Source organism: Diadema setosum, chromosome 8 (genome assembly GCF_964275005.1).
Source record: "Diadema setosum chromosome 8, eeDiaSeto1, whole genome shotgun sequence".
Lineage (NCBI taxonomy): Eukaryota > Metazoa > Echinodermata > Echinoidea > Diadematoida > Diadematidae > Diadema > Diadema setosum.
This window is the reverse complement of record NC_092692.1, coordinates 25,648,214-25,673,377: the sequence shown is the minus strand read 5'-3', so window position 1 is coordinate 25,673,377 and position 25,164 is coordinate 25,648,214. Positions and strand designations below refer to the sequence as shown.

At 38.6% G+C, this 25,164-nt stretch overlaps 2 protein-coding genes across 2 annotated transcripts in view; one reads left to right on the top strand and one right to left on the bottom strand.

The window, feature by feature from the left end:
* Positions 1 to 4,664, top strand: part of LOC140232165 (polycystin family receptor for egg jelly-like) — a 61,017-nt gene extending 56,353 nt beyond the window's left edge. The window contains exons 29-31 of the mRNA XM_072312306.1: positions 630 to 797; positions 2,575 to 2,737; positions 4,438 to 4,664. Coding sequence (XP_072168407.1) covers positions 630 to 797; positions 2,575 to 2,737; positions 4,438 to 4,664 — 558 coding nt within the window. The remainder of the gene's footprint in view (positions 1 to 629; positions 798 to 2,574; positions 2,738 to 4,437) is intronic.
* Positions 4,665 to 9,773: 5,109 nt separating this feature from the next.
* LOC140231420 (enoyl-CoA hydratase, mitochondrial-like) lies at positions 9,774 to 24,440 on the bottom strand. Its single transcript, XM_072311544.1, has 7 exons — positions 24,295 to 24,440; positions 18,124 to 18,318; positions 17,318 to 17,445; positions 15,451 to 15,550; positions 14,000 to 14,104; positions 11,841 to 12,028; positions 9,774 to 10,761 (listed from the first exon to the last, which is right to left on the bottom strand). The coding sequence occupies exons 1-7, from the start codon at positions 24,413 to 24,415 to the stop codon at positions 10,696 to 10,698; spliced, it is 903 nt and encodes a 300-aa protein (XP_072167645.1). The 5' UTR covers positions 24,416 to 24,440; the 3' UTR covers positions 9,774 to 10,695.
* Between the last annotated feature and the right edge of the window lie 724 nt (positions 24,441 to 25,164).

Genomic DNA, 25,164 nt, shown 5'->3' with positions numbered 1-25,164 from the left:
ATTGTACTAGCTGGAGCATAAATGGTCAGAGAAGTCCTATGTTTTGTGCGATTCCACGCGGAGTTTCGGTGCCTTTCTGCCTTTGTATGCTCATTTTGAAAGACTTTTCTTTTCTTTTGGATGGAGCAATCCTTCCAGAGACACACGCCAATTCGGAAGTACGAGTTCCATGATAGAAAACCAAAAGAAAGGAAAGGAAAAGAACACCACGGAAGCAAAGCGTCTGTCATCCTGTTAAAAATGTCGACCGGCCTATCATGCTTGGTGATACGTTTATATCTATTTTCTGTATTGTAACGTCTACATCTATGTTTCAGGATTGTCTTTTCTTTTCTTTTTTTTTCTTTTTTTTTTTGGGGGGGGGGCAAATTTGTGCCGATATAACTTATAATCATTGAAATTCCATTACCATTATCATCATCATTACGTCCAATCGTCAATCTATATATCGATCACATATCTACAACTCAGTATCTATTGTACACCGACTTTTGAATTCCCTTCTTTCTTTACTTATTTTTCATTCTGTTTTAAAAGAAAGTAAATTTGTTTGTTTGTTTGTTCGTTTTTTGGCCGACACACTGATAATTCCCTTGTTATACGGTGTGTGATTTTCTTTCCATATCCAGGCAACCTTCGAGTCCCTGCTATCGCTGATGCTGGGATCATTCGACTTCTACGCCCTGCAGGCTGCCGAGCGCTACGTGGGACCCATCTTCTTTTTCATCTACATCTTCACAGTCTACTTTATTCTGTCAAACATGCTCATCACCATCATTGTCGAGGCTTTCATGAGGGTTTGTATCATCAAGCCTTTTAAATGCGCTATTCCCTGTCACGAGAAATCTAAACTGCAATATTAAATGGGTTAGTCAAATACCGGTTAGTGATTGGCTAAACACAGTCACGTGATGGAGGCACATTGGTTATGTTCGCCCATGGGCAGAACACTTTTGTAATGTTCTCCCATGGGAAAACATTTTCACGTAACAAATGACAAACAATACCAAACAATTGAATGATCATAAGCAGTCGATAGAATGAATTTGCCTATTCCACCCATAACAGATGATGGTATTTGACTAACCCATATAATTTAACAGATGATGACTTTGTTGTCGGGAACATGTACCAAACGTTCCACCCTCAGGGTCTGAAATGCCATTTCGGTAGGCTATAAGTCCCTCGACTTCGTCTCTGGATTTATAACCTCCCTCAATAGCATTTCAAACCTTTCGAATGGAACATTCGGTATGTTTCCTCCCCCGCCAGTCATCATCTATATAATTATTGTCCTATTCTCTGACAGTCTCTCTGATACTGTGTTAAACAATCTGAAGTTTCACCTATTAATTATGGTTGATAATTGCCATTAATTGCCATTAGTGAAAGTCTTTGAGTGGTTGGATTTACCACACTCATTTTCCTCCGTAAACCATAATGGTGACTGAAAACCGTCTATACGTCCACGGCAATCTATTTCACATGTATCTAGACAGTGATTGAACTGTAAACTGTGCTATAATATGTTTCCAAACTTTGTGTTTTCGATCGTGTATTCATCCATTTTGATGTTAATGCACAGTTTAGTCAGCAAAGTTCCACAACGCTTTTCACAAAAAAAAATAATATGTAGAATAATAACTTCTTTGTGTCACTGTTATATCATTTAATAGAGATAGAAAGTATTTGTAAAGACACTGGTTAGTATTACCGTAGGAACGTCGTGTGTTATTCTCAAAAGTGATATCATATACATAATTATTCTCTGTTACTCTCTTCTAATGGGCGTGGATTACTTTAAAGAAATGGTATAGTATCAGTTGAGGTGAGTTTTCAGCTTTTAACATTTTGCGAGACATTTAGAAACCACTCTCTATGTTAAAGAGCATACATTGTAAGGGGAATTGAAAGTTTATTTGATGAAAATCGGTTTTGAAATGGCTGAGATATCCAAAACCAGATAAAGCAAAAAGATCCAAAAAAGTCGTGCCCTGTCACATTTTATTAGGATAGCTTTTATTGGGATTTTTTTGTTGTTGTTGTTGGATATCTCAGCCATTTCGAGACCAAATTTCATCAAATAAACTCTGAATTCCCCTAAGAATTACATGTTCTTTTACATGAGAATCCTCATATTTCATATGAGGATTCTCATTATCTCACAAACACACACAAAAGTTGGGAATACGCAGTCCCATCTAAACCAAAACTGTACAATTGAACAATGCCCAGTTGCATTTGAAATATGTTGGTCCAGGAAACATCCTGTCGAATATTGCCCATGATGATAATAAATAACATTTCTACAGCGCTTCATTCCAAGAAGAATGATGGTACAAATAGCGGATATGATAAGAGCGATAACGCAATACATTTGTATAGCACTTCTTCTACTTCTTTATAAATGAAAACAAGAATTATGATAATGACAATGGTACCATAATGACGAAGATCTTAATCATCATTATAATGACGATAAACCCTGAATAAGATAAAACGTGTCATTTTCATCCGTTCCCACGGTCTGTATTACACGTCAAATCGTCTTCATTTGATTCTGTATAGGCTAAGATGAAATCGGACCCCGATGATGACAGCACCTTCTCGATCATGGGACATCTCTGGCGGAAGTTGAAACTCTCCTTGGCCAGCTATGGCATCGGGTCGAATTCTGTGGGCGCTGCTCCAAAGAAGCCGCAGGATGGTGACAAAGTGAACGACGAAAATAGTGCAGGTGAGATAAGGAAAAAAAAAAGAGAGATGGGAAGACAAAGAGAAGAAATAGAGGGATGCGGAGAGAGAGTAAGAAAGAGCAGAGCTATAGAGATGACCATACATAGGGAGAAACATATAGATAGGGGAGAGAGGGGAGAGTTAGTAAGATATAGTGAAGGGAGAGATAAAGACAGGGAGAGATAGAAAGATGACGCAATAATGTATCTGACTCATAGAAGAGGTTGGAATTGCTTGGTTTTTCTCACCATGAATTTTAAACAAAAAAAGGGGCTTATACTATCTAATCTAATTATGTGTTGTGGAGGGGACAGCAGGGGCAAGTTTACTATTTTAATTTCTAAAGAATGTGTGTGTGTTTGTTTGTTTGTTTGTTTGTTTGTTTGTTTGTTTGTTTGGTTTTTGGTTTTTTTTTGGGGGGGGTCCATTTGCCATACTGTGCAAAATTCTGCTGTATCATTATTTTTCTGGCGAACTCGACAATATAATCTTTTGTTTTATGCCCCCTCCCTAATTATGACGTTTATACCGTATCAGGGCAATTACCCCGAGAGGATACAGTATAGAGATTAGGGTTAGGGTTATGTTTAGGGTTAGAGTTTGGATTAGGGTTAGGGTTAGGGGAAGGGTCCGGGATAATTGTCCTGGGGTTAATTGCCCTATAGAACCCGCTTATGCATAGACTGGGTGTGCGTTAATAGTAGGAGTTTTGCTTGTGAAACGTCAAAGTTTAATCGAACATTTTTTTTCATATTTTTGTTTGTTTAGGTCTTGTTTTCCTGCTTTACGGCTCGCTCTGCTCCTTACCATAACACTCCTGTAGATGCTCTTCCACATTCCTCCAGACAAACCCTCCTCTTACCTCTATTAAGTAGAGGACAACATGTTCAGTATGCTCAGTACTCTCTCTCTAAAGGATCTATAAAATAAATTCAACCTGCAGGCTCTTTCCATTATGACATGGTTAAAGAAGCCCACGACGAGATGCCCTCACGTACAATCATTCCGCCTAACACTTTAAGAAAGAAACTCCATTTTCGAAAACCTCTGTCTTCCCATATCCATTTTAGTAAACTTATAATAATCATGGTTCCCATATACACATACCAACGGTATGTCAATCTGGGGTTTCTTGACTGCATTCGGCCTATCAGGATTAGTTGAAACGGCATGTGCTGCGCTTGATGTGAAAAACCAAGTACAATGATGCCGTGCATCGGAAAAGTTGGGCGAATTAACGGGCATGGTCTACTTCATTGTCAAGTTGGCTCATGATAACGAATTCAGCGAAAAAACAAGCAAACAGGATGGTTAAGTGTAATCAAAATGTAAAGCTTTACGTAATATTTTCTCGAGACTAATGTGATTTGCAAGAATGTATTGCTTGAGGCAGTTGACGACATCGCTCAGTCTCTCATTATTAATAAGAATAAAAATCTTCGCTAATTGCATGTTTGTTTGTTTTTTCATGAATCAAAAAGAAAAATTAAATCGTATCCTTCGCTTCCACCTGCGTTGCAATCTCATAGAAGTACTGACTTTGAAGAAGAACTGACTCTAGATGGAAAATGTCCATTAACATTTAGTTTGAATTATATAATATTCATTTAAAGCTTAGAAATCGGAGTGGCATTGACACATTAATCAAATACTATGTGCTCCTGTGAGTTCATCGATTTCGATGCCTATTTGTTCCTACAGAGGAAGACGGACCCACGTACGAGGACATGATGTCGACCATTGAGAAGCGCGTCGACCAGCTCATTACTTACGTCATCAAGAATTACGGCGAGAATGTGAAGGGAGGGGCGATCGGGAGCAAAGCCAGCCTGGGGAGCCGCGACGGGCTCAACTCCTTCGAGGCGATGGTGCAGAAGGACATTGAGAACGCACGACAGAAGAAGGTCCGTAATATAATGATTTCGTAACCACGGAGGGAGATATATCAAAGGAAAGAATAACCGAGCGTATTCTAGAACATTGGTGTATGCAGTGCATTGATTATTCGTAGGTTGTTTTTTTGGTTTTTTTTTTTTGCATAACATTTTGCCTTAGTATGGTCGCACAAATTATCACTTTATATCACAAAGTCTTATAAAAATCTTTAGAATAAGCTTTACTATTAGAAGGATATCAGTAGCCCTGTAAAAAATATATTCAAATGCTATCATAGCCAGCCGAATGTGTCTTTTCGGGGCGTGTTTCACAAAGACTAAGTTCGACTTGCGTTGGATTTGGTTTATGGCTGGCTGATCATGCCTCTGGACCGTTGTCATACAATTATTGTACATACTTCGGGGAAATTTTCATATTTCATTTGGGCAGTGATGGCCATTCAGAGCTTGAGAGCGATTTAAGTCAAGACTGAAGGGCATCTTTGTGAAACACCCTCTAATGCCAACTTAACCCTAACTTACCTGGGCTATTTAGCAAGCTTGAATTCCTGGAGGGGGGGGGGGGAAGCATTAGGGCCCCCCTTCAGATCTCGGCCGTTGATCGCACGATCGCCGCAAAATTTTGCATGAACATAAAGCCGGAAGTAATCTATAAGACTGTTAAGTTAAATTTTCAAAAAATTTGCATTTTTTCTTTCAAATTAATTAATTATGCAAATATATGCAAAAAACTTCATTTTCGTCTGTAATTGGCTTATAAAAGCTTATGGAATGCTGATTTTTTGGTGTAAATATTCCTAGTGACATTCCGAACATTTGTGCGTAAAAAAAAAAATCAGTATCAAAATTAATTTCTTATGTTTTTTATTGTTTTATCATTTTTTTAATTTCTTTGTTTTTTTGAACTTTTGTTTTTTTTTCCAGCAGAATTTGTCATACGCATCTGTAGAAGCATAATTATACTAAAATAAATTTATTTCAGCCATTAAAATTAAAAATATGAATCTTTATATGAATTAATTGAAAAAACACAATTTGTATTGACTTTGTACACAAAATCATTTTTTTGAGCAATTTTGGGGTTGACGAAAATTTTTTGAAGTGGCGTGGCTTCGGAACGGTATGCCCGGGCGCAACAAATTTGGTCTCAAAAGTTGCGCGAGACTTGAAAGTAAAAAATCAGCGAGCGGCGCGGTCAAAAAATTTTGCGCGGCGGAATGGTTGCGGAATTCGTCGAGGGGGGGGGGCATTATGCCCCCCCCCCGGTAAGTTAGGGTTAATATGCGTTCACAAAGTCGCTTGTACATAGTGGTCATCAAATTTTGCAATTATTATTCCTATCACGTTGGCAAATTTTGAATATTTTAAGCTAGTTCAAGCGAACTCTGAATCTGCGCTTCATACCATAGGTATTGATAGGAGAAGAAATTATTGTGTAGGCATAATAGGTATGCAGTGTAAATAATTATAATCTGAGAGACTTTATCTAAGAAATATGTATCACAGTGGACTCTCGTTATGACCAATTCCTTGGAATCCAGGAAATCAATTTGTTTTATCGAAAATTTTTCATGTCTATGTTTGACATAACATGCAATAGAAAGACAGAAAATTGCAGCAAAATAAATTTGTTACCAGGGGAGCTTGATATGATGAGTGTTTGTTGTACCGAGGGTCCACTGTACAATGTATAGTAATCTACAGTATCATACCTGTAAGTGACACGTTTATGTATATTGACATGTTATTAGCCAGCACGCAGATCTCTAAGAAACCCAATAATCTTTCATGAATTAAGCCATGCAGTGCCTATTGATAAAAACTGTTTAAAATGGGTAATTCTATTACTTACTTATTTATTTATTTATTTATTTATTTACTTATTTATTATCTATTTATTGATTGATTCATTCATTCATTCATCTTTGCGTAATTTCAATAAGCAGCTGTAGTTCTCTTCATCAGTCATTTTGTACATAATTTTCCCTCGGCACGTACGTAACTATTACTTGTAGCCCGAAGGCCTGAGGAAAGAGTTGCGAGATGTTGTATAACTTGTACAAGGTATTGTGTATCTGGAAGGGGTTTTTGCTTTTAATAGATGAGACACAAATTCCATTGCACAGCTGTACAAAAAAGTTGCAAAAAACCAACAGAATGACATCCCCTCACTCAAAATATTTAGAACGCCAAACAAATTCTCTGGTTTGTTGAAAAACTATTAATAGAATATCAGGTCATCTTTGTGTTGGTATGAAATAAATACAAATACACTGTACAGGAATTGATAGGCAGTTACTTATTCATCAATTTATTTACACATGCATTCATTTCACAGAACATATTATGGGTAATGAATGTAAGCTATGAAGTAGGTTTTGTGTCTAGTTTATTACACCCCTCCCCCGAGTGTACTTTGTATGTTGTCCTCGAGAAGTCAACAATATGCAATAGACCTGAATGACATAAGCATTTGTGTTTTTGTTGTTGTTTTTTTTTAAAGAAACATGCAAGTTATAATATTGTGTTCATTTTAGATTTTTCAACTTGGTAACTAAATTGAAATGAAGATCAAAGTGCAGCATCCCTATATCAAATCACAGTAAATTTCCAAACTTGTGTATGAATTGCACTCAAAATGAAAAACACAGAATATTCGCACAAAGACCCTTCTAATAACACACACAAACACACACCCTGACACACACAAGGGAAATCAGTGGGTGATCAAGAGCCTAGCATGTGAAGAAAAAAAGTCATCCATGGACTGCAGTTACTATCTTGCAAAACGAGCTCTGAGATTGTGATCACGTATGCAATAGCATGTACATTTGTACTACAAAATCACAACAGCTAGCTAGACGACTTGGCTCTGCCATGTAACTGGCCAGCAATTATTAGGCTACAAAAAATACAGCTTAGAATAAAAAATAACACCCAGATTGCAATGTTAGCTCATAATTTTAGAAGAAACTTTCCGTTGCAAAATATGGCATGTCTTTCACTGAATAACAGCTTGCCTGGACATTCTGACTGGACCATGCTGGATGTATGGAAAAAAGCAAAAATCATGTAAACTCATGCTAGGTAAACCCTCCTATTGACAAAACAGTGTATACCTGCCATGGGCAACATATCAGGTACAGCTACACATGGACTAAAATGAATTGTAAAAATGAATACACACAAAGAAGGCAAGGTAGTAGAGTTTACAGAATACATTGCATACTTTATTAGCAAACTGAAATGACAAAGCACTTACTGAAACATCTGTCTTTCATGATTAAAATGAATTACACCTTGAAATAAACTGATGTATTCTGGCACATCTTAACTGTATGTGTATGCCTCTTTTTTTTTTGTGGTGACACGGTACACATATTTTTTTATTTTTTTTGGCCATTTTAAATGGGGTGATATTGTAGTTGTTGTTGTGTGCAGGGGCAGATCCAGGAATTGCGTAAAGGGGAGGCACCTTTACAAAATTAAAGGGGGCACACGCCCCCCCCCCCCATTTCTTTTCTCTTTATTTCTTTTATTTTTACAAAAAAATAAAGAGGGGGTGCACATCCGGTGTTCCCCCCGTCTGGATCCGCCACTGGTATATGTCTTTGTATGTACTTGTCTCCATTCTCCTATCTAGGCATGGTTACTGCTTACCCAGGTTTTAAGAGCACTACCCTGATGCAGAGAACTCGATTTATCTCTATGTACTTTGTACTAGTTTCTTTGGGTAGCCACTCTCTGGTTTACAGACATTAAGCTGATTGCTTGAAGCAATAAATGTTAACGTAAGCACACATACAAACTCAACACTTTAACTCACATCAACTTCCAAGGGTATGTTGTATCAAGCACATTCATGTCAATGAAAATTGCCTTCTAGAATTTCCATGAAGTTTTTTAAACACTTAAATGACATTGTCATCAGCATGTTGGCTTTAATTGGTACAATGTAGTGCCAGTTTTCGAATAGACTATTGGCTAAAAATGCAGGTTTTGGTGAATACTTTCAGTTTAAAATTTTTGACTGAAAAAAAAAAAAAAAAACAGAAATATGCATTATGATTAAAAATCAGAATACCAGATCAGAGTACAGGGGAAACTCGATATAACAAGATGGTGGGGACCGAGTCATTTTCCTCGTTATAGCCGATGTCTCGTTATATCAGTAGGCATAAAATAAACATAACATAAAGACATTAATTTTCACATGTGGGACTACCCATCACCTTTCAATCAATAGTGATAACTTGGTAATGTGTGTGAGGGAATTACTCGCCTTTATGGGTAAGAAGATGTTTTTCGCAATGAAATCCAATATGTAGAATGTGTTTCTTATTAATTGTAGATGTTTGAATTTGTAAATTTATATAGCTTGCGATTGTGTCAAGATCGTCTGTGGATTGGTATGTGGTTATGGTAGGGTGTACGAGTATGGTTTGCACAAAGCTGTGTGTGTATGTGACACATTCTGTGTACATTATGACTGCATGTGTGTGAAGATGGGGAATTCCCTACTTAGAAAGCCAATCACAGCATCAGATGGCCTCACACCTGCTAAACGTCATGATGATGTCATGTATACTTACGGCCGCCCCACCACATTTTCTACATGTATCAGTGCGCACACACACACATACACGTACAACATGCGGTGCTACAGATGTAGCTGGAGTGCACTGAAGAAAATATGTGTGTACAAGACAGTTTTTGGCGCATCCAGCTTTACAATCTCGTAACATGATAGCACAGGCGAAGTAAAGCTTTACCCGAGGACATTTTGCTTTATCTCGCTATAATAGGTTTGATTGGCTATGTTTTACTTTGTTTGGAAATCACAAAATTCATCTCGTTATAGCAGTTATTTCGTTATAGCCGATCTCGCTATAAGAGTAGCATTTTACATAGACTTGTGTGGAAGGAAATTTGGGACCGGGAAAATTTCCTCGTAATAACCGATGATATCTCGTTATAGCAGTGTTCGTTATACCGAGTTTCCCCTGCACCAAAAATCAGAGTGCCCTTAAAGCATTACAGGACAACATCACAGCACGTTTCATGACACAGATATTTAACATACCAGCAAATGCTGCACCCTAGTTGAAAAGCTGACCACAGTACAGACTGGAGTGACACAAATAATGTTACTGCAGGATTTAGTACATTGCAATTTGTCATTTCTACAATACTGATGCAACCAATTCACAGTCTATTTGGAGGGAATCCAAAACAATCATCACGTGTGACAGTCCGCCAAGCGTTTACCTTTCTTTATTTGTATGGAAAGTTAAATGTCTCAGATCATTAACAACAATTCTAAATACTGTATACGATGAATATTTTGCATGGTTTTTATTTTCGCGAATTTTGCAAATCAGGTGCTATTCGGGAAATTAAAGACACATGAAAATATTGACTCTGATCCCGATGTGAATGTGACGTGCGCATGTGTGTTTCTCTGTTCGGTGCAGGACTCCACGATTGCCAATTTAACCACTCGCAATATCGTCAGGAATTCACAATTCGCGAAAATTTAGACTCGCAAAAAATATGGCGTATACAGTACATGATAATGCGTTACATTGAGTTCATAATATGAGCATTAATTTCCCAGCAACAACACTGAATGAATATGGTTCTACCACAACACCCTCTTTATACCTGATGTCACCAGAATGGGATTTCACTGTCTTGTAAATCTGCACCCAGCATAGTTTGGGAATATGTATCATTGACATAATTATGAATACAGAGTTGCCACATGTTGGACAGAAGGAAGACATGCCCAGAGGATCACACAAAAATTATGAAATTTATTACGATTACTAGGTGTATTGATTCCACACAAGTAAAGATTTAACATAATTTGTGTTTTGTACAGTCGTCTTGCACAGCAAGTAAAAAAACTTTTGCATCCCCATACATTACCTTTATATCACCATCAAACAGCGAACAGTTTTCAAAAATATTCATCTCAAAGTATGGATGACATCAACCCCATTCCTACGAATCTGCGCAATCTTTGCTTGACTTCGTCCGCACCTCGAAGATCAGGCTTATTTCATTCATCCTTGAAGTTAGCTGGCCTCTTCTCCACAAAAGCACCCATGCCCTCTCGTGAGTCATTCTGAAAGAAATGAAGTACAGGCATTAAAATGTGATGTTCAAAATAGCAGTCACTACTAACAAAGCCTCACAGTTCTGGAAGATATGCAACTGAACGGTTACGGAATTTTACAATGCCACTGGGAATTATGATTACATCAAAAGCACTGTACAAGTATGATGATATCAAGATACATTGACGTGAAAAACATACCAGATATGAACAGATGACTATGTACTTTTAAATAATTTGATTAGATTTGATGTGTTTTAAACTCAATTTTCAACATGTTTTCCTAGTGGGTTGCATATAATGACATAATGAGCAAACATTGCCACATGCATGAATATATCAGAACAAAATGTCATGCATGAGGCATGCAGAAGGCATAAACACACTAAATCTAATAATTTAAAAGCTTGTTTACACTCTTCAGAGAAAGAATTGTTTCATTTCATATTGACATCAAGAAGAACAGTACCTGATGCAGCAAAAGGAAGTAAATTACATGGAAAGTTGCAAATATCATTTGCACATTAATTTGGAGGTTTCGTAGAGGTGTTTTGGTCAAATGAATAAGAGTGCACATATCTGAATCACATAAGCGCGGTTTGGATTTGTGGGTTTGAAAAATACTGAAGTTTTATACAATATACAGAGAATGGTCTTTGTGATGAATGGAATGTGAACTGTTTTCCTATTGGTTTCAATTCAGAAATAATGAATTCTCAGCGATATCTTTGGAATTTTGAACTACATGTACTCTTTTAGAGTAGACAGCTTGGCTTTTGCCCTTTCATGATGCACAACAAAAAGCAGTATTTTCATCTTCCAACTCTGGCTACAGTTACAGAAAATATCCCGGCTCAACAGTGGCTTGAATGACTTTGAAGCTGGTTTGGGCCCCGTTTCATAAAACTTGTTATCAGTGACAAGTTTTCATAGTTGTTATAATTTACTGAAATCCTTGCATCTGATTGGTTAAGAGCAAATACTTCATAGAAATGTGGCAGCTGCCACTGATAACAAGCTTCATGAAACGGGACCCTGATCTGACTGATTTGCTTTGATCAATTTTGGTATGCCTTGTACGGACTCACCGTTCCGAAGCAAGCATGGAAGAGCCTCTTCTCAAAGTGCATCCCTTCACTCAGGGTCACGTCATAGCCGGTGAGGATGGCCTCCTTGCACAGAGCATTGATCAGCTTGGAATTCCTGCTGATCTTGTCTGCCAACTCTATAGCTTTGTCAAGCAGCTCTTCTGTCTTGTAGACCTTGCTCACAAGACCTACAATGAATGAAATAGGATCTTTTTGTTATTCACTTCAATAACAATTGAATTATTTATTCACTTATTTACTTATTTATCCATGCATTCATTTACCCATTCATTTACTGTATCTAAACTTGCACAGGGTGTGCAATCATAAATAGGAATCTCTGATGAAGTATCCACCTTGGAAATGAACCCACCACCTGCTGCTTACTGAGCAGAGGCATTACTAGTTGTGTGAAAGCCAGTTCACGGCAGTAACGTAATTACATTAAAACAAATACCCAAATTTCGCCATCTTTCTTTCTGGCCGCATCAATAATTTAAGAGCAAAGAAAGAATTATATTTTGTGGAAAGAATGTATAATCATTAATCATCTAATCTAATTCTGCATTGGTTTGTACAATTATAAAGATCAATCAATGCAATCTCAGCTACAGAAAGCTACCAAGGTAAGCCACAAGAAAAGCATCTGCTAATGAAGTCCTGGATTGTATTGCAGGTGAAACACATATTTATTGCAGAGCAGAGGACAAATGCTGATGGAAATGTTGGTCAAACAATGTTGGCGAATATTTCAGAAAACTACTAATTTTGTTAATTTCTCATAATACATATTAATGTATCTACTGTACACTTGAAAGGTTAATATATGTTCATCGATAGTAAAGTGCAGTAAAACACCAGTTACTATCATACAAATGCCTCGAAGGGAGAGATTCTATATCCTCATGCCATTTCTCACACCTGGAAGGATGGGTCGATATTCATGACAGAATGCATTTGTAATCATGTCTCTAAAACAGATTTCGAAAACTGTTTAGCGGGTCAGGATATCAGATGGAAAATGAGTCTCCTTCGCTGAACGCTAGCTGCAAACAACATTCCATGCGACAGCTGTATCACAAACACCATTGCCTGTCAATCAGAGATACAACGTTCTATATGTGACCCGCTACAACAAAAGGATCCGAAAGTCAGGGGAGGACGATTTTCCGAAAATGGCATGATATTCTTCCCGTACTCTTCTACTTTAATTTCATATGTAGCACAACCAAGAAAAGTACTCGGTTGCGGGGATATTGATGATTTTATCAGCGCATGTCAAGTGGTTGAGGAAATCAGTTTCGAGAAAAACGCCTTCATAGTTGTCCGTCCGACGCTATCATGGTCATGGGGAGCCGAGACAGTTTTCACCGCCTGACAATAGAAGGCACGCTCCTAGCGACCTCCGCCACGTTCAGTCAAGCTTAGCGCCAGCGGTCTATGCACGACCAATCGGTAATCAGGATGCCATGCACTGACCAATAAGATCGCTCCGTCGTTGCTAGGGGCGGAGTCTAGCTGCGGCGCTAAATCCAAATCTTCGGACATGTTTCTCTTACATTGAAAGTCAGAAAAATCATGGCCCAGAAAAACGCTAATTTCTTGCCTTTCCTGTAATCATTTAGCTTCGAAATTTCGGCAGATGATGGACAAAACATTAGACTACAAAATTATGCCAAAAACAGAAATCCGATTGTTTTGACTAATTTTGATGATGTGACTTCAAACTCGATTTTCTTGGCTCGGCCGTCAGCAACTTTAGGATCCTTTTGTTGTAGCGGGTCACATATGATTACATACATGAGTACAGAGGCATTAATTCAGACTATAGTGGTAGTGAATACAACATCATGATGGGCATCTGCTCTGATCCTTGATCTTGTGTTGGAGGTGAAAGTATTCAGAATACAAATGAATACCTAAAATCATTTGGAAAACACCTTCTGCCCACATGTGCTCAAACATCAATTGAGACACATGTCACAGAGAAACATACTTTGAGTTTACATTTAGGCTGACAAAAAAAAAATAAAAAAATAAGCATGAAACTTTTTCTTGACAAACATCTAGAAAAGGGTTCTTTTCAAAAGACAAATATCCAGGAGGATGTTCACCCCATAAAGTTTACTCTAAACCAAAAATGATTTGATTCACTTTACCTGCCTGGAGGGCTTGTTGTGCTGTAATCCTGTCACCACCAAGTACCATCTCCATGGCAAGAGACTTCCCCACAGCTCTGGGCAATCTCTGTGTGCCTCCAGCTCCTGTAGAAATAACAAGACCTCATATATAAATCACAAGTCTGCAACAATAATAGTGCACAGGGGAGCTAGATGGCTAGCATCTAAAGTGGGCACCTTTACTCATTATATGATGGCAGACTTTGTAATTGTAATAAAAGTTCTGGGCATAGAACCTGTTGAGCTGGGGTTATACAATAAGAAATGTATTGTTATTATGCTTATGATAGCCATTTGAGGGGGGAATTGTTTCTCAGAAACTCATTTTCATACTACTCAAAAATGTTAAGTGAGAGAGAGAACATTTCTTCAGGCTTCACCTAAGATGCGATGTTAAGTCAACAACCACAAAGATATAAGCTAAAACAAAAGTCTTTAACAATGCAAAGAACAAGCTGATCAAAATCACTCAAATAGCCAGATATATTACATCAATTACGTACCAGGTAATGCACTCTGTGCTTCTGAGATAGAACATATTAGTTATAGGGGGTGCGGAGGACTTGTTAAAACAGCCAAAAGCCATTTTCTAGCTGCATGCTAGCAACATGTTGCGACGGAACTAGTTTACAACTGCAGAAATACATGAAGAATTCATTCATCACAGTATGGACAAAGTCCAGTTCCTTGTGTCCGATTCTATCTGCAATAACGCCTCCGGCACCACTTCGTGGCGGAGGCATAAAAATGGCAACATTCTCCCTCATTCACAAATAATCATCATGAAACAAGATCACCCTGTCCCACCTATCTCAGTCAAAGAAGAAGGAAAGCCTTGCTTAAATTACCAGCACATCTGCAGCTTTAAAGCTTGGTATATTCTGCCCTAAAGGCGCATTTCCTTGCCTGACTTCAAAACTCTAAATCTCAATGGAATCCTAATCCCTTCTACAAATTAGTGCAATGCAAACATCTCACACTGATGGGTAACATGCATCTTGCTGACCATTAGAGACAAGTACTGTGCACTCCAGTTATAACAAACACAGTTATAGCAATATCTTTGATACAACACAGTACAAAGTCAGGGCCCTGTTTTATGAAGAGTTTCAATTGATTATATAGTTGATTCTGTCATATGTCTATGGCAGCCTGTGAGGTAAGGAAATTTATAATCGATTATATCTTTTGATAAAACGGGGCCCTGGTCATAAAATCATCATACAGTGTATATCTTTGTGTACTTTACTGTTCAGTTATAATGACATTTTGATGTAACAGAAGAAAAATGTCAGTCCCAAGGACTTTGTTAGAATGGAAGTTGCTAGCAATTTTTTTTTTTTTTTTTTCATCAGTCACCTGTCTACTTTCTGAACTAAATCTCTGTATGAAGTGTTTTGTTTTTTTTTTGTTTTTTTTTTTTATTTCACCTGGAATGAGCCCAAGGAGAATTTCTGGCTGTCCAAACGATGCCTTCTCTCCAGCATAGATGATGTCACACATCATAGCAATCTCGCAGCCACCTCCAAGCTAGCAAAAAAATAATTTATGCAAAATACAGCAAACAACACTTTTAAATTGGCCAATGATATTAATTGCAAAATATGTTTAACTAGAAATGTCGCTTTGGCGACTGGTATGCCTCCGCCATAATGCATGATTTTCCCAATAGGTCTAGATAGTACATGTGGACACTGTGTGATTACATTTTTCACAAAATTGGCAAAATATTGGAATGACAAGTTTGTCACAAATGTGTTGAATGTTCACCTTCCTTGACGTAGGTTTAATTGGATGAATAAGAGAGTATGTATCTAGGGATTTAAGGACTTTAACTTGACTTTGACCCATTCATACATTTAGGCACTGAGTAATTTTCAAGGTACAGGTGTGGAGAAAAAGTGCAATTTCTGAATTGAATAGTAAATTGTTACCATTTTCATCTGGCCCTTGACCCTAAAATTCATAAGATAATTACTTTCAGGTAGAACATGCATAATGTACTAAGTTTCAAGGTAACTTGAGCCACTTCCGAGATATGGAGGAAAAAGTTAGTTCAGCACTTTCACTTGATCTTTGACCTTTTGACCTTTGAGGCAAAAAGAGAAAAAAAAAACTTTCCAGAGAATTTCTATTAGGTTACACACGCATACACCAAGTGTAAAAAATAACCCTGCTGGCATTGCATGAATATGAGGGTAATAGTAAAATTTTGAAGTCTTGCACTTGACCTTTGACCCCATGAACCCTACATTCTCTAGATAATCACTTCCAGTCAGTACATGTATATACTATGTTCCATGAAGATACCTTGAACAATTTTCCAAGGTACGGAGAAAAAAAAGAAGTTTTAATATTTTTACTTGACCTTTTGACCTTTGACCTCATGACCCAAACTTTCACCAGAGAATCTTAATTGGGTAATACATGTATACACTAAGTTTCAAGAAAATATCTTCAGGCATTCAATAGATATGGTGGAAATAGTGAAATTTTATGTATTTGACCCTGACCTTTTGACCTTTGACCTCATGACCCAAACTTTCACCAGAGAATCTTAATTGGGTAATACATGTATACACTAAGTTTCAAGAAAATATCTTTAGGCATTCAATAGATATGGTGGAAATAGTGAAATTTTATGTATTTGACCTTGACCTTTTGACCTCTGACCTTGAGCATGTGCACCCAAAAGTTGATAGGCACAACTTCACCCCCTAATACACATACATGCCAAGTTTCATGAGGATACCTCAACAGGTTTCGATAGTTACCTTGTCCACAAAATTCATTACGGACGGACGGAAGGACGGACGGACGGACGGACGGACGGACGGACAACCCGAAAACATAATGCCTCCGGCACCACTTCGTGGCGGAGGCATAAAAACTGTTAAATGGTGGCAATGTAGTTCATATTTGACAATTTCAATTGAATACCAATATGTCTTTATATGCAAAACCTCACTAGTCCCTCAATATTGCACATTTCAGTGATCTACAAAGACACAGAAGCAAAATAATATCTTTTAATAGCATATCAAATTGAAGATCAGAAATGAATGAAAGGCTGATATGACCTCCATGCATTTTACTTTGTTTTCTTGTCATGGGGAGGAGGTCTTTCATATAAAATTCAATATGATGATTACGTTACACCAGATGCCTTAAACTCAGCATGAGCAGAACATTTAAACACCAGCAAACACTAGCATTCTCAGGGAAAACACATGCAATGTGAACTTTTCCAATGCCAAGTCTCTTCTGTGAGGATAGTATACCCCACAGCTGACTTACAGCAAAGCCATGGACAGCAGCAATTGTTGGTTTCTTGGTGGTGGCGAGTCTGTTCCAACTGGCCAAGAAGTTGGCGCCCAAAACTTCCTGGAAGGTCCTTGATGACATCTCCTTGATGTCAGCCCCAGCTGAGGAAGAGAATACAATCGAACCAAAACCATAACCCCCCGTTTGTATCATGGCATTTGTTGGCTGAAGAGATTCTATTCTATCATCACTACAAACACTAAATCATTTTATACATGCTTCCATAATGCAATGGCACAGAGAAAAAAAGAAAAGTTTCAAGTAATTTAAATTCCATATTTTGCTAACATTGACAACAGTATTTGCATATACTGGTATATATATGAATGCACTTCAACTTCAAGCTTTATAGCACTGCAGCTCATATGGTTCACATAAAAAATAAGAAATCCCTTTATTTTTCTCCTGTTCATGAAGCAGTAGGGATGGGGGTGAATTAATCCATTATCTAGTACTGTTGCCATGGTAGTTACCATTGAATGGCAAAGTTACCATAATTGTAACTTTGGGGGGGGGGGGTGCAACCGCCGCATGCCCCCCTTTATTTTTCATTAAAAACAAAAGAAATAAAAAGAAAAAATGAAATGAAACGTGGAAATGGCACCAGAAATATTAGTTGCGCTCCCCCCTCCCCTCCTTCACAGAATTTCTGGATCCACCCCTGAACATTGATATTACCTGATTCATGGTGAAGCAAAGAACCTACAGTTTGTGTTACAATCACAACAACCATCACACTAGATATGAAGTGAAATGGAAGGAATTTCAGAGCAGCTGACCTGCAAAGGCCTTCTCACTCCCTGTGAGGACTATGGCTCCCACCGTCTTGTCTGCCTCAAAGTCCTCCAGAGCCTGGGCCACTTCGTTCATGAGGGCATCACACAGGGCATTAAGGGCCTTGGGTCGATTCAGCCGGATCAGGCCTACACTCTTCTTCTCACCAACATGCTCCACGAGGATGTTCTGGTAAGCCCCTGAACATGGTTCACAACACAACATGTAGTTACTGTCGTTGCGTAGAAAAGGTTGCACATGATGGAAGAGAGGGGGTTTCTGACTACTTTAGAATACAGACCTACACTTTGACCTCAGTATACTCATGCATACATTCATGCAGTGCAATCTATTCCAAGGCACTGGCAAAGTACATGTATGATTAAATCTACCATTATGCTCTAACTTATCTGACTATCTGTTGGAGATTTCTATTATAATGCAGACATGCACACCTACAATCTTCTTTTAATATACACCTGTATGTACAAACTTGTATTTAAAACAGAAACTCCAGGTGGCCATCAGAAATGAGAATATCAAGAAGACATTTGTACTGTCTGTAAATTTGCAGAATTTGAAAGTTGAAAACTGTTATAAATGTGTGCAACTGATAACTAAAAAAATGACATTATGGATCATAAACATTCAAAATAGTTTCTATACCAACTTCTTATTAGAATTTCACAAACCTCAAAAAAGTTTATTGCACATAAATCAACTTTTCCACTGCAGCTAAAGTACACTTGAATATGTATATATTGCATTTTCAACATAATTTTAGTTTTTACTCTTGATATTCATTCTCAAATGCAAATCATTTCCTAGCTAAATATCTAAATAGGACAGAAATAGGAAAATACTGAGATATCAGCTTTAGTATTACTATGATGCCTGAGTAGAATACAGTAAAAGGAGGGCTTACAACAGTATGACCTGGAATAAAGGCATTGAGTAGACAAAGGCGATTCAGGCATATCAATTCTGTTTCATCAGGACACAAGTCCTTCATGAGGAATAAATAACCTCACGAGTCATAGATTCAAGGCCAAAAAGCATTTATCAGTTTATCATTATCTGCATTAATAAGTGGTCTTTTTGACATACCAGGTACCTGGATAAGTAGCAACCAATTACATGTATTATCAATAGTACGGTCTTTTGATAATCCATTGTATACAAATACATAAGATCTATGCTACGTGGACTTGCTTATACTTACTTTAATCCAACAATAATGTAACTAAAACATTTATTGCCTGTTATGTACTGTTCATAGATCAATGCTTCAAACCCAACAGTACATTTCTGTGGACTAAAGTTGAGTAATGAGTGTGTGGGAAATTGCAAGATTGTTTTCTTGTGACTGACAATATTTGTATTGTCAATCTAGTTACATGTAGGTCTAACTGCATGCATTTTGATTTGTACACCCATTTAAGAATTGGGGCTAACATGATTACTTACATTAACATACACTGTAGGTTAATTTGGCCAGGACATATTGGATGTGGCACTGAGTGTAGGGTAAACCTAGGCTGGAATCTATTTTAGACTAGATCTAGAGTAAAACCCCCAATTTTCGGACACTTAAGCTTTTTTACAATATTTATTCAACTCAAATAATACTCCACAAAATCATATCTATAATAATGTATGTTATAATCAAACTATTTTTTCCCAATATTGATTTCGTTAAATACATCATAAAATTTCACAGAATCCCCAAATATTATCACCTTGTCAATTCCCCCAAATTCGGACAGCCGCTTCAAAATTTGGACACGCGTGCAATGTCAATATGCATACAAGGCCGCTGAAAAATGAGCGCGCCATACCTTGTTGGCGCAAGGTTGCATCGGGGACGTTGGGGCGCCCGTTCGTGTCCGAATTTTGGTGACTCTGCTTTTGCACTCTGCCCCTGTACATTTATTCACTGCATCAACACGCACTGAGATTTTGTTTTTCTTTTGAGTTTTTGAGGATACCATCACACTCTGAGCTTGCGATAAGTGAAAAATCCTGCAACAAAATGGCGTAATTTTACAATTTTTAGCGCTTTTCCAGAAACCCCTATTCTTTCCACGGGACCTAATTCGCACGCGCTTTGGAAAAGTTGCAGTGATTCTGCGTTTTTGACGGCAAAATTTGGAATTCTAGATGGATTTTTGGAGGTGACTCGGGCACTTTCCCGTGGTGAACGAGTGTGCCAGTATGTGAAACGACGTGATATGCGTGTGTTGTGACAGTGCAAATTTGCTGGCTTGTGATAAGTGATGAGTGTCCGGATTTTGGAGGCCAGCCGAAAATTGGGGCTTTTACTCTAGGCCCCAGGCCCTAATTATTATTTTAAATCTGGGTTCATCATACAGCGTATCAATTATTATCATAAAATCAATCCACTCGACAGCAAGCTCTATCAGTCCATGTCCATCATCCATATATGTACAAATCAATTCCCATTTCTATTAGTATTATTATTAGCCTAATCCTAATCATCTGAAGCGAAGGCGTTCTTTTGGCTTTTAATATTCCCTACGTAGCTATGTCCTACTCCTGTGTCAACACATAGTTGACACCAACGAACTGGCAGTTTGGGGAATTAAACAAGTTCCTAACACCAACATGCAAGCGTTGTGTCGTGGTGAGGTATGACTTTGCATCTATGCCTATGGCATGGGGGATTCAATCCCAGCTCCTGGGATCTACTAGTACTATTAAACCAGTTAGGACTCGTTTAAAGGGATGGTACAGTATGGTCTTTTTTGGTGGAGACGAGAATTGGGCTTTTAACTTTTTGCGAAATACCAAGAAAACACTTCTAAAGTAGTACAGAGCATACCATTTTAACCGGAATTCAAAGTTTAGTTGATGAAAATCGGGTTTGGAATGATTGAAACATCAAAAAACAAAGTAAAACAATGCGACCGTAATAGATTGTGGGTCCCACACTTTATAGACCTTATGCATATGACGTCACACGGTCTTACCAACTGAAGGGCGCCCTCCCTCAGAGGGCAAGCGATGCGTTGCTAGAGCGTGCTTTTACACGCGAGGCAATGGGCATTTACACACAACATCGGTGTTTCTTTTACTGTCTTTTCTATTGCATGTAATCTACAGCCCTAGATCGGGAAATTCAAACTTGTATAGCAAAATCGACATTTGATGTATGCATTGCACTCACCAGGTTAATGATATATCCAACATTTTGGCACAATTTTCATGAACAAATATGCAACTACCAGCGGTCGTAACAGCTCATCAACCTACGAATCCGTTTAATTAGCCAATCACATGCGAGGTAGATTTCTATGTGTTTTTTTACTAAAACACGTACCTCACATGTGATTGGCTAATGAAATTCAAAATGGCGACATACATTCAGCGAACGGCGATGTTGCGCTATGGATACAAATTTCTGCGATATAACCTAGGAATTCTGTAGTTACTGTATTTCGATTGCACAATGTGAGAAAATTACCCAAATATTGCTGCATAATGTGTCATGTCATGTCAAACTTGTTTGATGCAGAGCTACCAAGTCTCACGCATTCTGCGTGAGACCCACGCATTTAGGGTCCGTCTCACGATCTCACGCATGGCAACCATTTTTTCTCACGCATCGGGAGCATAGGTCAAAGGATTAACGTGATAGTTGCAATTGAAGGTATATATCCCTTTTGTCTTTCAAAATAAGTTAAAAATAGTCACTTAAGTATGCACCAGATCACACCATTAAAGGGATAGTACAGCATTGGTGGAGATGAGAATTGGGCTTTTAACTTTTTGCGAGATACTAAGAAAACACTTATGAAATAGTACAGAGCATACCACTGTAAGAGGAATTCAAAGTTTATTTGATGAAAATCGGGTTTGACTGAAACATCCAAAAACAAAGTAAAACAAAGCGATCGCAATAAAGTGTGCGTCCCACACTTATTAGAATCACTCTCTTTTGGATATCTCAGCCATCTAAAAACCAATTTTCATCAAATAAATTGAATTCCTCATGGAATTACATGCTCTTTCATATTCCATAAGAGGTTTCACATTATCTCACAAAAAAATGTTAGAAACCTGATATTAGGTCTCAACCAAAACTATGGCGGCTAAGAATTGAAAAAGCTCCCTACCGTGCTCCTGATTCCCCCACTCGGTCGCTTCGCTCACTCGCTCGCGCGAATGCTCTCGCGCCGAAGACGCCAAGTCATGAAAATCTCACGCATAGAAATTTTTGGAACTTGGCATCTCTGTTGATGGTAAAAAAAAAACCTGCCACTACTAGCCTGGGGACTGGCGGCGAGTGAGGCGATCGCCGCTAGCACGCATAGGAAAAGCACATAACTAGCTGCACGCCTCTGCGATGTCAAGGACTTCGCTTGCCCTCTAAGATGGCGTCTTGAACCTTGAACCTTGAATGAGTACTCTCCCAAAAGCGAAGACGCTGTCCTGGAGGGGGCTGTGCTGTGCGGGTGTGCCTCTCATTACAGCATCTTAAGAGTAGGGGGCGGTGCCATCTGTCTAATGACAGGTAGGGCTGCACTCCTAAAGGTCATCAAAGTACCTGATGTTACTACTTTGGCAGGGAGAGTGTTCCAAATTCTTATGGCTCTGGGGTAAAAACTGTAGAGGTGGCAGTTGACTCTGGAGTATGGTTGGAGGTACTGTATGACAGGTTGTGGTTCCTTGTGTTATTTTGTGCTATCCTGATTTCTTCTGGCATGGTTATGTTGACAAAACCATAGTGGATCTTGTACAACATCTCGCTTTGATGGAGGATGCGACGATGCTGTAGTGTATCCCAGCCGAGAGAAGAGAGCATGGGGGTGACACTGGATTCCCTTGAGTAATCATGGAACACGAACCTGGCTGCTTGGCGCTGGACGTTTTCTAAGATCTGGCTGTCTTTCTGGGTATGTGGGTTCCAGGTGCAGGTTGCGTACTCAAGCTGAGGTCCGACGAGTTGGTTGTATGCAGCTACCTTCACCGCGAGAGGTTGTCAAGCGAGTGATGACGTCAATGCATAAGGTCTATTAAAATTGCTCTGTTTTGGATATCATATCTCAGCCATTTCAAAACCAATTTTCATTAAATAAACGTTGAATTCCTCATGGAAGGTTTCTCATTATCTCGCCAAAAGCTGTTAGAAACCTGAAATTAGGTCTCAACTAAAACTACATTGTATACGATCCCTTTAAAGGGAAGATAAACCCCAAGAACAATGTGGATTGAGTGAAAGCAGCAACATTAGTAGAACACATCAGTGAAAGTTTGAAGAAAATCGGACAATCGATGCAAAAGTCATGAATTTTTAAAGTTTTGGTGTTGGAACCGCTGGATGAGGAGACTACTAGTGGTTATGACGTATGAGTGGACTACAATATCAAGAAAATATAAAGAAAATACTACAAAAATCCATTTTTCATGAAAATTACAAATTCCATCAACTTGATATTGACATAATGTTAAGGGTAGCAATTATTCCCCCTGCTTTCTGAAAGCGGTTGGTCCACTGGTCTTTCATAATTCTAGAAAAGTGAATTTTTGTTGAATATCCTTTATATTTTCTTTGTATTGTTGTCCACTCATACGTCATATCCTCTAGTAGTCTCCTCATCCAGCGGTTCCAACACCAAAACTTTAAACATTCATAACTTTTGCATCGATTGTCCGATTTTTCTCAAACTTTCACTGATGTGTTCTACTAATGTTGCTGCTTTCACTCAATCCGCATTGCTCTTTGGGTTTACCTTCCCTTTAACGTTAAGTGAGGAAGACCCTGGATCTTTTGCCACAACTGTAAACCGTAGCCGTAGGACCAAGGCATAGGTCTAGGCCCTACCTCAATATAGGCCCGTGCACGCATTGCCATTAGCTAAATGATTGACAGGCAGCAAATAAAACTTTTGCTGCAACACATCTTAGTGTAGCTGAAATACTAGTAGGCCTATATGGGCTATCCAGCCATCTTCTCAGATACAAAATGAAGAAACAAACAAACAAAGGTAGGGCCTATCAGTAGCCTGACGTGACGTCGACCAGGCAGACGCCGTCGACCAGATGCCAGTCGCGTTTTTACATCGACTGGGCTGCAGCGTATAGAAAACGCAAGTCATCAAGTCTCTTTTTGAATGCAACATGTCATTAGTTTCTCACTTTTTTCACTTTCTTACCTGTCGAAAGACATCTGCAAATATTCGATGACTGATGCACAGCTGGACTGGCAGAAATCTTAAGGCCTGGCACCATAAAGGCACGAGTTGCCGAAGTCAAAATACTACGTAAAGCTGCCATGTTACCTGTGTCTCGATCGCGGGATTCTCGTGCGTGTATTTTTAGTACAGTAACTAGCTACCAACCGGCGGCGCAGCAGCATTCTAGTGCATGCAGCGCAGCAAGCTGGAGTAGCGAATTGCACGCTCACGTGTAAACAGAGGTCAAAAGAGTATCAACATTTAGCGTGCAACTGCGTCGCAGGAAGGGGGAGGACCCCGGAAGTACAACCTCTGAAGCAATCGCAGTTTCGTTCGGATATCATTTAACGAGAATCCTCTCGTAATATCAGAGCAACCACTTGCTATCAACTCGAAAAATAAAGTCTCATCAGTGGCGCATGCAAGACACTTTAGTGAGCTCTGTTGTGTTATATGTAGATCTTTATTCCGTGTCAGTGTGAACCACTTGAACCTCTTTTTACTGTTTTTGTCAGTTTGAACAAATTTAACTTTTTAACACTTTTCTTTTCTTTTTCTTTTTTTTTCTGGGGGGGGGGGGTCAGTTTGATTCAGGAATTATGTAAAGGGGGGGGGCAACTTATATTTTTGGTGCCACTTCCGGGTTTCATTTCTTTCTTTTTTTTTCCTTTTTTTTTTTCTTTTGTTTATAACGAAACGCCGGCTGCACCCCCTCTGGATCTAGGCCAAAGAGGTTCTATATAGAACCTCTTTGATCTAGGCCTATAGGCCCTATTTTTTTCCTAACGGCTTCCGATGTGGGTGACGGTTATAATTAGGGCGGGTTCTAAATGACAGAGCCATGAAATA